General features: G+C 45.9%; 1 protein-coding gene across 6 annotated transcripts in view; it reads left to right on the top strand.

Annotated features, from left to right (window-relative positions):
- Positions 1-16,571, top strand: part of SppL (signal peptide peptidase-like protein) — a 115,276-nt gene that overhangs the window by 12,638 nt on the left and 86,067 nt on the right. Inside the window, exon 1 of one of the 6 annotated variants that reach the window (XM_069321755.1) lies at positions 6,577-6,988. The exons of 4 other annotated variants lie outside the window; for them this stretch is intronic. In XM_069321755.1, coding sequence (XP_069177856.1) covers positions 6,942-6,988 — 47 coding nt within the window. In that variant the 5' untranslated portion in view covers positions 6,577-6,941. Of the gene's footprint in view, positions 1-6,576; positions 6,989-16,571 lie in introns of those variants that run through there. One more of the 6 variants, XM_045727946.2, reaches the window with a different exon arrangement.

Genomic DNA, 16,571 nt, shown 5'->3' with positions numbered 1-16,571 from the left:
TGCATGGGATCACTTTTAGATCTTTGTTTGGAGGACGGGCTGCTTGTGGGCCACCTTTGTTGTTGTTTTAGATTAAGCTACTCTGAACAAAAAGTTCCAAGCAGCACGGGCAATGGCGAGCCCGTAGTACTCACCTGGCACAGGAGGGGTGCCTGGGCCACTGCGTGAACCACTAGCATAATAACTCCTTTTTTTCACTACGGCTCGCGGGATAGGTATGGGGTGCATAGTAAATAACTAACACGCAAATGTGTACGCGGCGTTGGTCACATGTGCTTCCGACGAGTTTTCTTTCCTGGAAGTGTTAGCGTGTGAGAGGGACATAACGACGAAGTTCTTGTAGCCAGTTTCAGTCAAACTAATGCGCTCATGACTATAGCTGCAACTTACTATAACACATCAATTATGTTGAAGTGTCGTTTTTGTTTTGAGTAAGTCGAGGCGCTGTGCTGTTTGGGTAGAGTATAAAGTATCCTAATATTGTACTCTGAAAACTGTGCAATAAAAGACTTAAAAAACATGGTAGGTCTGTAGCCGCCATGTTTGACTACGTAAGTCACATGTAACCTTCACACACTGAGTGCTGCTGAATATATCACTGTGTAACTTAACCTAATACTCAACATTCGTGCTTATTAAAAGAAAAAAACAACGTTGATATGTCAATTAAGCGTGGCGTTCGACAATAACCGCTACTTGGGGAAGCTTGAATTATTTTTTAATAATGCTCTAATAGGAATAGAGCCATTACATAGTATTAACGATCAATTAGAACAGTTTGCCCACTGGCTCTTTGATCTTTAAAAGTTAAGTGCCCTCGTTACCTTTTATCCAAGGTTGCCCAGCCTCCTTAAATTAAAATAATTATAGTAACTATTTGATGGAAAGTACCAATGTGTAGTCATTGACCACCAGAACATTGACCTTTGTATTATGAATTTGGGCAAACGGGATTTTATATATGTATATATATATATATATATATATATATATATATATATATATATATATATATATATATATATATATATATATATATATATATATATATATATATATATATATATATATATAAAAACAGCAACATAAATATAAGATCTAACCTAACCTCTCCTAGCAATCATACGCCTAATACATACTGTACTATCTTAGGCCTAATATAATACATATGTGTATCTATTAGGCCTAGGAATATTTAAGTTTGGGGGTTTTAGCTTTTTTTTTTTTACGGATTCTATAAAATTAACAGTACAAAAAGCTGTTTACTGGCGGTCCACCACTACATATTGGTACTTTCCACCAAATAGTTGCTGTAAGTACTATCATTTCAGGAAGATGGGTTGTATGGTATTGTACCGCAGTAAATAGGTACCTGGGAGTTAGACAGCTGCTACGGGCTGCTTCCTGGGGGTGTGTAACAAAAAGGTAACAAAACATAATCGACTTGAGAATGGTCCAGGACGGACCGAAACGTCGTCGTCCCTTCACCTTCTAGTGTGTGGTCTGGTCAACAAAAATGAGGCCTGGTCGAGGACTGGGCCGCGGAGACGCTAAGCCCCGAAATCATCTCAAGATAATCAAACCCTTTCTTTTGGTTCCGTGGTTCTAATAAATGTTTAACTTTCATTATAATAGTTTTCTCGTGAAAAATGCGTGTGTATTAAATCATAGAACGACATGGAGAGTTGGGGCAAAATACAACAAAATTTGAATGGTTATCTTGAGATGATTTCGGGGCTTAACGTCCCCGCGGCCCGGTCCTCGACCAGGTCTACTTTTCGTTACACACCCCAGGAAGCAGCCCGTAGCAACTGTCTAACTCCCAGGTACCTATTTACTGCTAGGTAACGGGCATCAGGGTGACAGAAACTCTGCCCATTTGTTTCCGCCTCCACCGGGGATAGAACCCGGAACCTCAGGACTACGAATCCGAAGCGCTGTCCACTCAGCTGTCAGGTAATAGCATCGCCCACTGCATGTCGCTTCCCCCCCCCCCCCCCCCCAAGGAGCATTAAGTGCTCTTAATGTGACGCAGTTAATATGTAGGATAAGAGTGCTGACGCAATTAATATGCTGGATAAGAGTGCTGATGCTGTTTCATTGTGACTTTTTTGTAAGATATTACGGTGTTGAGTTTTGCACGCACGAATTGAGTGATGACTTGGTAGATTATTTTAGTGTGACACGTATACCAGTACAATTACATTGGTTGTGTGTGTTGTCACATGGATATCACGTTAATAGCGACGACTCCTTGATGATAGTACTCTATTATAAGCTACCATTATTTTTTATTATAAGCCATCATTATTACCAGTATAAGCGACGCGTTATTTGATAATTATTCATCAGTTTCCTTGTTATACTTTCTCCCGTGCACTGTACAAAGGCAGACTAGGAGAGTAAAGGTCACTGTGACTGTGTACTGTAGACACTCACAGTTGAGAGTGGAGGTCGCTGTGACTATGGTCCAGACATTCGCATTGTTGTGAGTGAAGGTTGCTGTGTGTTGCATGACTTTGCGAAGTGTTTGTGAGATAAGATTGTATACCAAATGTGCGTGTGTGTGGGTGCGTCAGCGTACCTGTATATTCACTTTAGCCTAGCGTAGACCTGTACTGAAGGAGTGGGAGATGAAGCAGTACTGATGGTAGGAGTAAGATGAGTGTTGCCATTCCGGTGACGAACTTAAAGAGAAAGTGAATTGAGCACAAGCACTTAGCTCTGGTACTCTTGACATTTAACTTCTCTCTCTTAATGTGCTTACTTAGTTGTGTCTAAGGGGAGCGAGATGCAGTTTTATGAGCCCCGCCTCGTAGCAATTATACCTGGTGTAGTTATACCTTCCGGCTTTCCAGTTCTTTGTCATGTTTGGTCTTGAAGCTTTTAATGGTGACTGATTCCGCTACCTCTGATTCAAGCGCTTTCTACGTGTTTACCAATGATGTATGAGTATTCATTTACATTCCCTGGATCATCTGTGTTTCAGTTTTCCACTTATCTCGCCCCTGTCCTCTCCGCTCTTGCTGTGTGGTTTGTTTTTAGTTCACTCAATTACACATAGGTAATTTATTTCATCTCAAGCACTTAGCTTGTAGCAAATCTTTGTATTTTCTTGTATTTTCTGTATTTTCTTTTCTGACTTCTTGTATTCTTGTGCATCATGTGAGTTTCATACTGGATCTGCACACTCTAGGTCAGTCACAGCTTGTACCTGGATGGGACTCTGGGAGTTCTAATCCCCCCAAGCCCGGCCCTTGGCCAGGCATGACTTGTGAGAGCTTGGTCCAACAGGCTGTTGCTTGGAGCGGCCAGCGGGCCCGCATATCCACTCTTAGGTTATGTGGGCCCAGGCACAGCATCTGCAACTTGAGATAAAGTAAGGAAAGCATCACATAGGACTCTTAAAAAAGCCAACTTAAGCTGAATGTTACAATGTGGACGTGTTCACCTGGTAATTTTCTCAGGTCAGTATTATGATACTTTAAATTTTTACTAATATATATGTCGCATTTTTAACGGATTGGGCGATTCCGTAATGCTACTAATTTCGTCACATTTATTACGGAATTGACAGATATGTTAAAAATACGTTGCAATTAAACTAACAATTAAAGCACAATCATATAAATGTTTTTGTGAACATTATAAATGTTTTGCGAGTTTCATATAAATGTTTTGTGAGTGCAGCAGCCTCAATAGGTTAGGTGGGTTGTTGGGGTTCATAGGTTTTAGGTTGGACAAAACAGTTGCCATTTTTGACGGCGGGGGGGGGGGGGAGGGGGTGGCAACTCTAGAGAACGGGTTGAAAGTGTGCTTGCGTTTTTGTGGAGCTTTGCCCAGCAATGACGATATGACGGTGATTACACATTGAAAGGTTGTTACCATCACTTGAAATCATCATCATCCAGTCGTGCCTTTTTTGTGTGATTTATTAGCGCGTGAAGGTGGTGTAGTCATTTGTTGGTTTGGACGAGAGTCATTCAAGTTTATCGAGATAAAATATATCCCAAAGGAACAGAGGAGCTTATGCTATTTCTACCCTCTGTTGCAGATCTCTCGAGGGCCTCTAAAATCCTTACAGTACTCAAATAATATACAACATGTTTTACATGACAATCTCATTGGCATTAATTCAGTAGTTACCATGGAAAGCGTAATTATGACGTCATAGTGACGTCACACCTCGTGCAGACCAAGTATTAAACAACATTCCCAGTGGGCACATGTTCGGGGGGGGGGGGGGCAAACGACGTTGATTCGACGTTATTCAAGCATGTTATGTTTTGCCCTCTGGGTTTTCGTTAGGTTAGGCTAGTTTCACAAATGTCAATGGCTTAGAAGGTTACGTGCTTTTCTGAAGTCTCGGCCCCTCTTTCAACCGGTCCGGATTTAGACACAGGCTACAGCTCAAGAGTCCCACAATCTTTAGAAGTTTTTCTAAGTCTCATAACTTGTGTTCATTTGTTGCAGTTTTATCATCATTTATATTTAAGTAATGGTGTGACAATTATATGTTATAGTTTGCAAATTACATTATATTTACTGGCAATTTCAAGTTCACAAGAGTATTTTATCCGGGAAATAAATGCGTTTAGTAATTCAAATTTTCAGTATTATTCTCATATTAATAAACGTCTTGAAATTGAAGAATTAAAGACATACCTTTAAAGTTGTAAAGGAGTCGCCTAACCCGGTGAGGATTTGTTATTCATCTTGGCGACATTCTTGCCAAACTGAGTTGTTACCCTTCTTGACATAAACACACGCTCACACCATCCATCCATCTATCCCATCCATCTATCCGCCCATCCATCCATCCATCCGCCCATCCATCCATCCGCCCATCCATCTATCCATCCATCCATCCGCCCATCCATCTATCCGCCCATCCATCCATCCATCCGCCCATCCATCCATCCATCTATCCATCCATCCATCCGCCCATCCATCTATCTTATCTATCCATCCATCCGCCCATCCATCTATCCATCCATCCATCCATCCATCCATCCATCCATCCATCCATCCATCCATCCATCCGCCCATCCATCTATCTTATCTATCCATCCATCCATCCATCATCCGCCCATCTATCTATCCATCCGCCCATCCATATATCTATCCATCTATCCACCCATCCATCCGTCCACCCACCCATCCATCCGTCCACCCACCCACTACACATTTCCCCAACGTCGCAACCTATCCATCTATCCCCCTTTCCCTTCCACACCAGGAAGTGTAAGACCTGAAGGACGGTACACAACAAAGGGGAAACTACTTCCTTGTAACGACTAGAGAGAAAGACCTGAGAGTGGACATAACATTAAACCTAATTCCAGAGGTACACATAAATAGGATAACATCAACAGCATACTAAACAATGGCAAAATCAGAACATCGTTCAGTAGCGTAAATAAAGGAGTTGTACATTGTTTATTTCCCGTGTGAGACCAGTCTTAGGGGGAAAAGTTCTAGGTTTGCCCACACTGGGAAACTTGCAAGGTACAGAGAATTGTTACAAAGCTCGTTCAAGAATTTGCCTCGGATAAGGTATGAAGAAATATTGAAAAAGCTAGACCTCACGTGGCAAGAAACGATAAAGAGACGTATAAAATACTTTCGGTGATTGACATAATAGATAGAGATATGTTTATAATAAATACTAACAGAACGAGTTCATGGATTTAAAGCTTGAGAAGCAGACGAGTCATAGAGATAGAAAGTTTTCTTTCGTCGTAATTATTTTTTCTTCGTGTAATAAAATACAGTATAAATCATGTATACATAAATTTTACAAGGCAATACTACATTACATATATAGTAGTATAATTCTCAGTAAACAAGTGTTTCATTATCACAGAACATGAACTTTAAACCCCTAAATGTTATACTTATTTTTCTTTAAATGATTTACAATATTTGAGATTATAATTTACATTTATTTACAAGGGAAATTATTACATTTATATATATTTTATATAATTCTCAGTAAACAAATTTTCCATACCACCGAGCATGAACCGTAAACCCCAAATGTTATACCTGATCCTGCCTCGCAAGAACTTCAATATTTTGTCTACTGAGTAACCCTCCTGCCTGCCTATACATACACAAAAGATGTAATCAGAAAGTAGCATAATTGGAGGAAAATGGAGGGAGTTAAATGAGCAAGTTGTAGAAGCAAACTCCAGTCATAAATTAAAAGGTATATATAGAGATATAGGTCATTAGAAAATAGGCGACTGGAAAATGGTTACAAGAGCTAAAGCTCAATCCTAACGACACAAATAGGCGAGTACACACAAATACTCATTCCCTTCGGAAGTGAAGCCTAATTATTAATCAATTTTATACGACCACCATCGTCATTATCACATCTGATATCACCATCCACCACAGCAGCAATCATCCTCACTTCACCATCGCCGCCACAAGGCTTCTTCGGTACATGCTCCTGCTGAACACCTTCCACACGTTATCACATTCAAGAAATCCCAGCGCACGTCAAAAACAAAAAAAAAAATCGCCGCCGCCGCTCCGGCTACTTACACGCACCCCTGTCACCTTTTCCCCAGCGTGTGTGACTGGTGGGAGAAGCTGCTGAGGACTCTCTCTTTCCGTGTGTGGGGCGCCAGTAGTGGTTCTTCCACCACGGTGTTCGCGCGCGTGTGTTAGCAACTTACTCTCTCTTTCCCTCGCCCTGCTTCCCTGGGTACGTCCACCGTACTCCCGTACCCTGTGCTGCGACGTACCGTAGACGGGCGTGCCTCCTTGTTCCTGTCCGGAGGCCCAGTGAACCAACACTGCTCCTAGTGGGAACGAACTTTGTTAAATGCAACTGAGTAATAATATTATTTGAAATGGAGCCATCAGGTGCCTAGGCCCCAGTGAGTGCCTCATGTGGAGACAGACACTGTCGGGATTCGATATATACGATGCATCGCAGAAGGGCAGAGGACATGCCTACCTACGCAGACTTATTGTAGGTTTGTGGTTATTGTGTTCCAACATATATTGTGGGTGTGATGCTAGGCTAGTGTATACAGACATTTCATGTGGCTAGGCTAGTGTATACAGACATTTCATGTGGCTAGGCTAGTGTATACAGACATTTCATGTGGCTAGGCTAGTGTATACAAACATTTAATGTGACTAGGTTAGTGTATTCAAACATTTAATGTGACTAAGCTAATGTATTCAAACATTTCATGTAACTAGGCTAGTGTATACAAACATTCACGTGGCTAGGCTAGTGTATTCAAACATTTCATGTAACTAGGCTAGTGTATACAAACATTCACGTGGCTAGGCTAGTGTATTCAAACATTTCATGTGACTAGGCTAGTGTATACAAACATTCACGTGGCTAGGCTAGTGTTTTCAAACATTGAATACACTAGCCTAGTCTCATGAAAACATTTCATGTGACTAGGCTAGTGTATTCAAACATTTCATGTGACTAGGCTAGTGTATACAAGCATTTCATGTAACTAGGCTAGTGTATACAGACATTTCATGTGGCTAGGCTAGTGTATACAAATATTTCATGTGACTAGGCTAGTGTATACAAACATTTCATGTAACTAGGCTAGTGTATACAGACATTTCATGTGGCTAGGCTAGTGTATACAAACATTTCATGTGACTAGGCTAGTGTATACAAACATTTCATGTAACTAGGCTAGTGTATACAGACATTTCATGTAACTAGGATTGTGTATACAGACATTTCATGTGGCTAGGCTAGTGTATACAAACATTTCATGTGGGTTTGTGAATACAGTAGTGTGTTCAACACTTACTGTGGGTTTGTAGCAAGTGCGTTCAGACATCGAAAACCTTCCACCAAATAATTTTCCTATTTTGTCTATAATTTTGCTCATGTATGTATATTACGCGAAGCATTTTTGTGTTTACGTTAAGACTAGCTAGATATCTAATATATAAATACATATACATATATATTATGCACATACAATGTTCTGGCTGGTTAGATGCGGATTGGGGATCATTCGAGGCGTGAGAGGGTGGTGAGGGATCTTGGTGCAACAGGTATTGCTGGCGTCAAGAGTGGCTGTCTGGCGCTGTAACGTGACTCTGTGCTCGCCTAGTTGTATGCACCTAAGTGTACCTGCTAGGTAGGTGGTGGGAGGGGAGGTGAGCTTCGGCTCTTTATTCCCGCACCTCAACCTACATATATATATATATATATATATATATATATATATATATATATATATATATATATATATATATATATATATATATATATATATATATATATATATATTTCTTTTTCTTTCTTTTCCCCCTCCACACACACACACACACACACACACACATACACACACACACACACACATACACACACAAACAAACAAACAAACAAATACACGTAATGACGACACGTAAGGGGTTGAATACACGTAATGTCGAGGCTCAAAAAGCTCTGGAACCTCTACGTCAGTTAATTGAGAGGTTGAGAGGCGAGACCCCAAGAGTTGAGTCTCAACCCCAGCAAACACAGCAAGACAAGCAGACACACGCACACATCTCCTCGGGGACCTTTAGCCAAGGTCTACACAGACAAAGGACACGGCTGTGAGACTCCAGTGACACGTAATAAGATAAGCCAGCCCCTCCTCGACATGAGGGCGGCAACTCTCTCCTCTGTTCCATAACTCAACAACAATTACAAAGAAAATATTTTAAGGTTTTGTGCATTTAGAATTTAGTATGTTCACTGGTGCTCTCAGGTGTGTGTGTGTGTGTGTAAGTAATATCCAAGCGTTTAAATGACTTCCCGACTGCGTGCCGATTTCCACAGAGTGTAGTTGTATTACGACACTTTCTAACGCTCTGTGTACTTCAGTGAAGGTGCTCCTTCCGCTATGCTTATACGTAAATGGCTTTTGTGTGATACTTTGAGTGGCTTTTATGCATGCCAAAATATCTACATGAACTGTGAAGGGAAGGAAGTGTTAAAGGAAGGGGGGGAGAGGTAGGGGAGGCGAAGCAATACGTGGAGGAGGCATGGGAGAAGGTGGGAGAGAGGAAAGTGGAGTCGAGGTGAGAATCTGAGTGGTTCGTGAAGAGGGAAGAGGTACACTTACACCGTCCTTCAGTAGTCAAGGTGGCCACTCAGTACTTAAGTCTTGTTTCCTTTCACTGTCCCAGGTATCCTATCACGACTTGCAATGCTCCACAATACTCCAATACTCTGCAACAGCGCAATATTGAGGCCTTTTAGGATTTGGTTTGCCCTTGGCAAATCAAATAACAATAACAATATAAATGTTGAGAAGGGTGGAATGTGGGAGGAGCTCCCCAGGAAATGTGTTAATTGTTGTATGTTAATCCTCTTTTCCCCTACACGCTGTAAGAACAGTTGGTCGATTCTCAGCTGTGGATGATTTCTGGATGATTTCTCTCTTATAGAAATAATTTGGTAGACTCAGGTACACTGGGTCTTGGTCGCCAGCATCAGGTCACCAGAAAGTCCCACCACCGAGAACCAACAATACCCCCTTCCCCCCCCCCTCCTTCCTCATTGTTTCACCACTACCAACAAGAGAAAGTCGGAGAAAGTGAACGTTCCCAAGTCGCAACCCCGCTATTGCCAACTTCACTACCTCAAAGCACTCGAGTTGAGATGATGATGATCTTAAGTATGATGACGCTGATGGTGAGTGAAACTTGAGTGTGTGTGTGTATATAACATGTATTACCAGGAGCACCGACTGGCAACAGATATGACGAGTGTGAAGTAAGTGAAAGCCAGAGTCACACGGGCGCGGTGTTGCCCTCCTAGCGCGCTGTCATTTCTGCTGGAAGGCGAACTCGCCACGGTACTGGACTAGTTTCACATCCATCGGGGCGTCGTTTCCCCACTTCTTCCTGGTGTTTGGGGCGGCCTGGTCGTGTTTGTTCATTTGACTGTAGCACCACCCAATGGGAGCGTCTGTTATGGTGGAATACGTGACTGTTTATGTGGTTGATGAGGGTACTCGTCTTATGCAAGAAGGAAGAGCTATTAGAGTGCCGCCATTGGTTTGGCGTCATGGCCCTGAATGGAGTGTAAGTTGTGCTTGCTGCTACGGTGGTGTGTTCATTCACAAGATGAGTGAAGCTGCCCAATACTGTCGTTACGGTGGTGTGTTCACTCACAGGATGAGTGAAGCTGCCCAATACTGTCGTTACGGTGGTGTGTTCACTCACAGGATGAGTGAAGCTCCCCAATACTGTCGTTACGGTGGTGTGTTCACTCACAGGATGAGTGAAGCTCCCCAATACTGTCGTTACGGTGGTGTGTTCACTCACAAGATGAGTGAAGCTGCCCAATACTGTCGTTACGGTGGTGTGTTCACTCACAGGATGAGTGACGCTGACCAGCAAATTCTCCCTTCGGACTATTAAATATATTTTATTTAGATTTTAGTGATGGGAATGACTGACAGACGGGTACCGTTGGCCGGGTGGACGACAAGCGGGTAGCGTAGTTGGGCATGCCAGCTAGATTAGAAGCCCACTGCAATCACTGTCAGTATATGCGTGAATAACAAACTAGCCGACCTCTCCACGTTCAGGAGCGTGGTAAATACCTCCAAAGGGTACAGTTCTCTCTCTCTCTTCCCTCCTCCATCTCTCCCTCCCTCCCTACCCTGCTCTGCTGGGCTCTGCTGGGATTTACTGGGCTTTAGAGTCGACTCTTTCCTCCACCAACCTCTCACGTTTTCATGTTAGGCTGTGGTCCGGCCTGCTTCAGACATAGGTTTATATGAGGGTTCAAGGAGCACAAAGCCTTCCTATTATTTCTTGGAGAGCTTGGAAGGTTTTTAATGCCGTTAGGTTCGTTCATCTGTTACGCGCCCCGTACCCCAGTGGGCAGTGGTGGTAAGGGGTACAGAGGCACATAATGGCTTCAGAACTAAACCCCACATAGTTCATTTAAGTAAACAAATAACACTTGCGTGAAGCTAGTTACACACACACACACACACACACACACACACACACACACACACACACACACACACACACACACACACACACACACACACACACACATACACATATACATAGGGCCTGGTAGCTGAGTGGACAGTGCTCGGGATTTGTAGTCCTAGGGACCGGGGATCGATACCCGGCGATGGTGGAAACAAATGGGCATAGTTTCTTTCACCCTGATGTCCCTGTTACTCAGGGAGGGGGGCCTGACAGCTGAGTGGACAGCACTCTGGATTCGAAGTCCTAATGGTCCGGGTTCGATACCCGGCGGTGGCGGAAACAAATGGGCAGAGTTTCTTTTACCCTGATGATCCTGTTACCTAGCAGTAAATAGGTACCTGGGAGTTAGACAGCTGTTACGGGCTGCTTGTACTCACCTAATTGTGCTTGCGGGGGTTGAGCTCTGGCTCTTTGGTCCCGCCTCTCAACTGTCAATCTACAGGTGTACAGGTTCCTGAAAAAAATAGTGTGTTGTCACACACAAAAAAAATGCTTGTGTGTGTGTGTGTGTGTGTAAAACAGAAAAGAAAGAGTTAGTAGTTAATAAAAGTTGATTGACAGTTGAGAAGCGGGCCGCAAGAGCAGAGCTCAACCCCTACAAGCACAACTAGGTGAATACTCACTCACTCACTCTCACACTCACTGCATCTGCGGTGAGTCAGTTAGACAGTTACTAATCCTGCTTCACAGCTATCCAGCCGGGCGGCAGGTTTATAGGCGTGCTCACACATTACCTACAGCAAGCAAACTTTGCATACTTGACTTAAGATTTCTGGTAATACATCTTTATGAATGAAGTGCCTACATATTTCTTGAATACCATTGATAGTGTTTTCTGAATTGACACATTTTTTCACATATTACATTTTGAGGCAAAGTGTTTTTATTGGTGTAAAGGGCTTGAATGATTCGGCATGCTTTAGTTTATTTCTTAATAGGGAGTAAGAGCGTTTGATTGAGAGAACGTTTAGTAAACGTTTATATTTATATATTTACTACCGTGCTATATTTTAAAGTGCAGGAAATCAAAACAAAAACAAACGATGCGAAAGATGAAACCCTGTGGTACAGGAGTACCCCCCCCCCCCTGGTGGGCCAGGTATGGACTTAATAAGCTATATCGTAAGTCCAACCTGACCCCCCAGGTCCTGGCTTGGGGCGTAGAGTTCTCAGCGCCAAGGTCTCTGGTCCAGGTCCCAAGAAGATTATGAGAGTCAAGCAAGACATGAGACACCACCACCATTATCTCCCCAGGCAGGTGTAGGATGAAAACAAGATAATGGCATCCTTGGTATCCATCACACGCTACAGATCCTTTTTAGATCCCGCTCTGACCGGGTCAAGGCCACCTCGTATGGAGCGTTGTGAGGATTGTTTGATTAGTGTAAAGCAGTTTATAGTGAAGATCTTTACCCAGTCGTGTATAGTGACTGTTAACAAACAACAAGTCCAAGGTAGGGGAGATACTGGTGAGGTTTGGGAGGCAGTGGTCCAAGAGAGGTTGTAGTTTTATTGTTATTATTTTCTACCACAGATGTGGTTACACATTTACCATGCTAACGTGGCAGGCAGGAGGCAGGAGAGGAAGTAGCTTTGGGAGAGACGGGTGAGGCTTAGGAGTCCTTCCCTCTGGCCTAATTTGTCTTCTGTGTGGGAGAGCTTTCGCCTCGAGTACATATATAACTGAAGGACTGATATACGTTTCATTGTCCTAAACTTTAACCACACACAACCCCCCCCCCCCTCCCTTCACACGCTATATTAGTCGAAGAAAAATGTAAGGAAATGTTCGTACCCTGTTTGGGTAGTCAACAGGAGTCATGTTCTGAAGGAAGTTGTGGACGTCACCTCCATCAACCATTTTAAGGGCAGGAGAGCTCAATTATAATGCAGCAGGTGCAACAAGGCTAGTAGGTGAGACCTAATAGGTCAGCAGCAGGTAGATGCTTGCCGAACCTTGAATGTCTGCGAGTAGTTGGCTATTAGCAGTTTTTCTTCCAGGAAGAACGTCTGCTGGAATGTATATATACAAAACGTTGTATCGATTATTCGAGAGGATTACCAGGAGAGACTCCAGGGCCTGTTCTCATTAACGTTTTCCTCTCAAACAAAGACCAGTCAAATAATAAAACGCGCACGCAAAAAAAGGTATTCCCAGGGCGCGGGGTCGTTCTTTCTCACGGAGATCCTTTGTTCCCGCGCCTGCAATACCGTCCACATTTACACGGGGGATGGTGATGGCGCGCGCGGGGGGTTGGGCGCTGAGAGGTGGTAGGGGTGCCGTGCTTGGCGTGTGCTGGGAGGCGTGGTAGGGGTGACGTGCTTGGCGTGTGCTGGGAGGCGTGGTAGGGGTGCCGTGCTTGGCGTGTGCTGGGAGGCGTGGTAGGGGTGCCGTGCTTGGCGTGTGCTGGGAGGCGTGGTAGGGGTGACGTGCTTGGCGTGTGCTGGGAGGCGAGGTAGGGGTGCCGTGCTTGGCGTGTGCTGGGAGGCGTGGTAGGGGTGCCGTGCTTGGCGTGTGCTGGGAGGCGTGGTAGGGGTGACGTGCTTGGCGTGTTAGGTGGCGTGGGACTGAGGGAAGGCGTCCAAGTCCTCGTGGGGGAAATCAACCCCTTTCTAATTTACTATCTACCCCTTCCCACTCAAAAAGGTGATTAACACGATTAGCACTTTCCAATCCACTGGTGCTGCCGGAAGTGCATTTGTTGTGACAAAGGAAGAGAGGAAGGAGAGGGAGAAATAGCCTAAGCTACTCTATACGGACATCCGTTGTTGTTGTTTCAGATTTAGCTACTCAGAACGAAATGTCCATGTAGCACGGGCTATGGTGAGCCCGTAAAAGATACCAACATGCTTTTAGGATGTATTTTATGATCTCGGTAACCTTACTTGGACGTGGGAGGGAGGGAGGGGGAGAGAGGGGGGGGAGGGAGGGGCTCTTATTCCTAGTGGAGAATTTGTGTAAATAACTGGACTTCCATCCACTTTTCAAATTGAATTGAATGCCATTCTCATTGCACTCAAGTGTGTCGAAAGTTGGAAGTTTCGTTATATCATCTGTGAGTGCACTCAACTCCTCAAGACATAACTGAAACGTGCTAGTGTGTGACACTAGGCACGGCTTGTGTGTGTGTGTGACACTAGGCACGGCTTGTGTGTGACACTGGGCACGGCTTGTGTGTGTGTGTGACGCTAGGCACGGCTTGTGTGTGACACTGGGCACGGCTTGTGTGTGTGTGTGACGCTAGGCACGGCTTGTGTGTGTGTGTGACGCTAGGCACGGCTTGTGTGTGTGTGTGACACTAGGCACGGCTTGTGTGTGTGTGTGACGCTAGGCACGGCTTGTGTGTGTGTGTGACACTAGGCACGGCTTGTGTGTGTGTGTGACACTGGGCACGGCTTGTGTGTGTGTGTGACGCTAGGCACGGCTTGTGTGTGACACTGGGCACGGCTTGTGTGTGTGTGTGACGCTAGGCACGGCTTGTGTGTGTGTGACGCTAGGCACGGCTTGTGTGTGTGTGTGACACTGGGCACGGCTTGTGTGTGTGTGTGTGACGCTAGGCACGGCTTGTGTGTGTGTGTGACACTAGGCACGGCTTGTGTGTGACACTGGGCACGGCTTGTGTGTGTGTGACACTAGGCACGGCTTGTGTGTGACACTGGGCACGGCTTGTGTGTGTGTGTGACACTGGGCACGGCTTGTGTGTGTGTGTGACACTGGGCACGGCTTGTGTGTGTGTGTGACACTGGGCACGGCTTGTGTGTGTGTGTGACGCTAGGCACGGCTTGTGTGTGTGTGTGACACTGGGCACGGCTTGTGTGTGTGTGTGACGCTAGGCACGGCTTGTGTGTGTGTGTGACACTGGGCACGGCTTGTGTGTGTGTGTGACACTGGGCACGGCTTGTGTGTGTGTGTGACACTGGGCACGGCTTGTGTGTGTGTGTGTGACGCTAGGCACGGCTTGTGTGTGTGTGTGACACTAGGCACGGCTTGTGTGTGTGTGTGACACTAGGCACGGCTTGTGTGTGACACTGGGCACGGCTTGTGTGTGTGTGACGCTAGGCACGGCTTGTGTGTGTGTGTGACGCTAGGCACGGCTTGTGTGTGTGTGTGACACTAGGCACGGCTTGTGTGACACTGGGCACGGCTTGTGTGTGTGTGTGACGCTAGGCACGGCTTGTGTGTGTGTGTGACACTAGGCACGGCTTGTGTGTGTGTGTGACGCTAGGCACGGCTTGTGTGTGTGTGTGACACTAGGCACGGCTTGTGTGTGACACTGGGCACGGCTTGTGTGTGTGTGTGTGTGACGCTAGGCACGGCTTGTGTGTGTGTGTGACGCTAGGCACGGCTTGTGTGTGTGTGTGACACTAGGCACGGCTTGTGTGTGACACTGGGCACGGCTTGTGTGTGTGTGTGTGTGACGCTAGGCACGGCTTGTGTGTGTGTGTGACGCTAGGCACGGCTTGTGTGTGTGTGTGACACTAGGCACGGCTTGTGTGTGACACTGGGCACGGCTTGTGTGTGTGTGTGTGTGACGCTAGGCACGGCTTGTGTGTGTGTGTGACACTAGGCACGGCTTGTGTGTGTGTGTGACACTAGGCACGGCTTGTGTGTGACACGAGACACGGCTTGCTTGTGTGTGACACGAGGCACGGCTGGCTTGTGTGTGACACGAGGCACGGCTGGCTTGTGTGTGACACGAGGCACGGCTGGCTTGTGTGTGACACGAGGCACGGCTGGCTTGTGTGTGACACGAGACACGGCTGGCTTGTGTGTGACACGAGACACGGCTGGCTTGTGACACGAGACACGGCTGGCTTGTGTGTGACACGAGACACGGCTGGCTTGTGTGTGACACGAGACACGGCTGGCTTGTGTGTGACACGAGGCACGGCTGGCTTGTGTGTGACACGAGACACGGCTGGCTTGTGTGTGACACGAGGCACGGCTGGCTTGTGTGAGACACGAGGCACGGCTGGCTTGTGTGTGACACGAGGCACGGCTGGCTTGTGTGTGACACGAGGCACGGCTGGCTTGTGTGTGACACGAGGCACGGCTGGCTTGTGTGTGACACGAGGCACGGCTGGCTTGTGTGTGACACGAGGCACGGCTGGCTTGTGTGTGACACGAGGCACGGCTGGCTTGTGTGTGACACGAGACACGGCTGGCTTGTGTGTGACACGAGACACGGCTGGCTTGTGTGTGACACGAGACACGGCTGGCTTGTGTGTGACACGAGACACGGCTGGCTTGTGTGTGACACGAGACACGGCTGGCTTGTGTGTGACACGAGACACGGCTGGCTTGTGTGTGACACGAGACACGGCTGGCTTGTGTGTGACACGAGACACGGCTGGCTTGTGTGTGACACGAGACACGGCTGGCTTGTGTGTGACACGAGACACGGCTGGCTTGTGTGTGACACGAGACACGGCTGGCTTGTGTGTGACACGAGACACGGCTGGCTTGTGTGTGACACGAGGCACGGCTGGCTTGTGTGTGACACGAGGCACGGCTGGCTTGTGTGTGACACGAGGCACGGCTGGCTTGTGTGTGACAC

The sequence above is a fragment of the Procambarus clarkii genome, chromosome 10, assembly GCF_040958095.1.
Source record: "Procambarus clarkii isolate CNS0578487 chromosome 10, FALCON_Pclarkii_2.0, whole genome shotgun sequence".
Classification (NCBI taxonomy): Eukaryota; Metazoa; Arthropoda; class Malacostraca; order Decapoda; family Cambaridae; genus Procambarus; species Procambarus clarkii.
The sequence above is the reverse complement of the archived record's forward strand: the minus strand, read 5'-3'. Positions and strand labels throughout refer to the sequence as shown.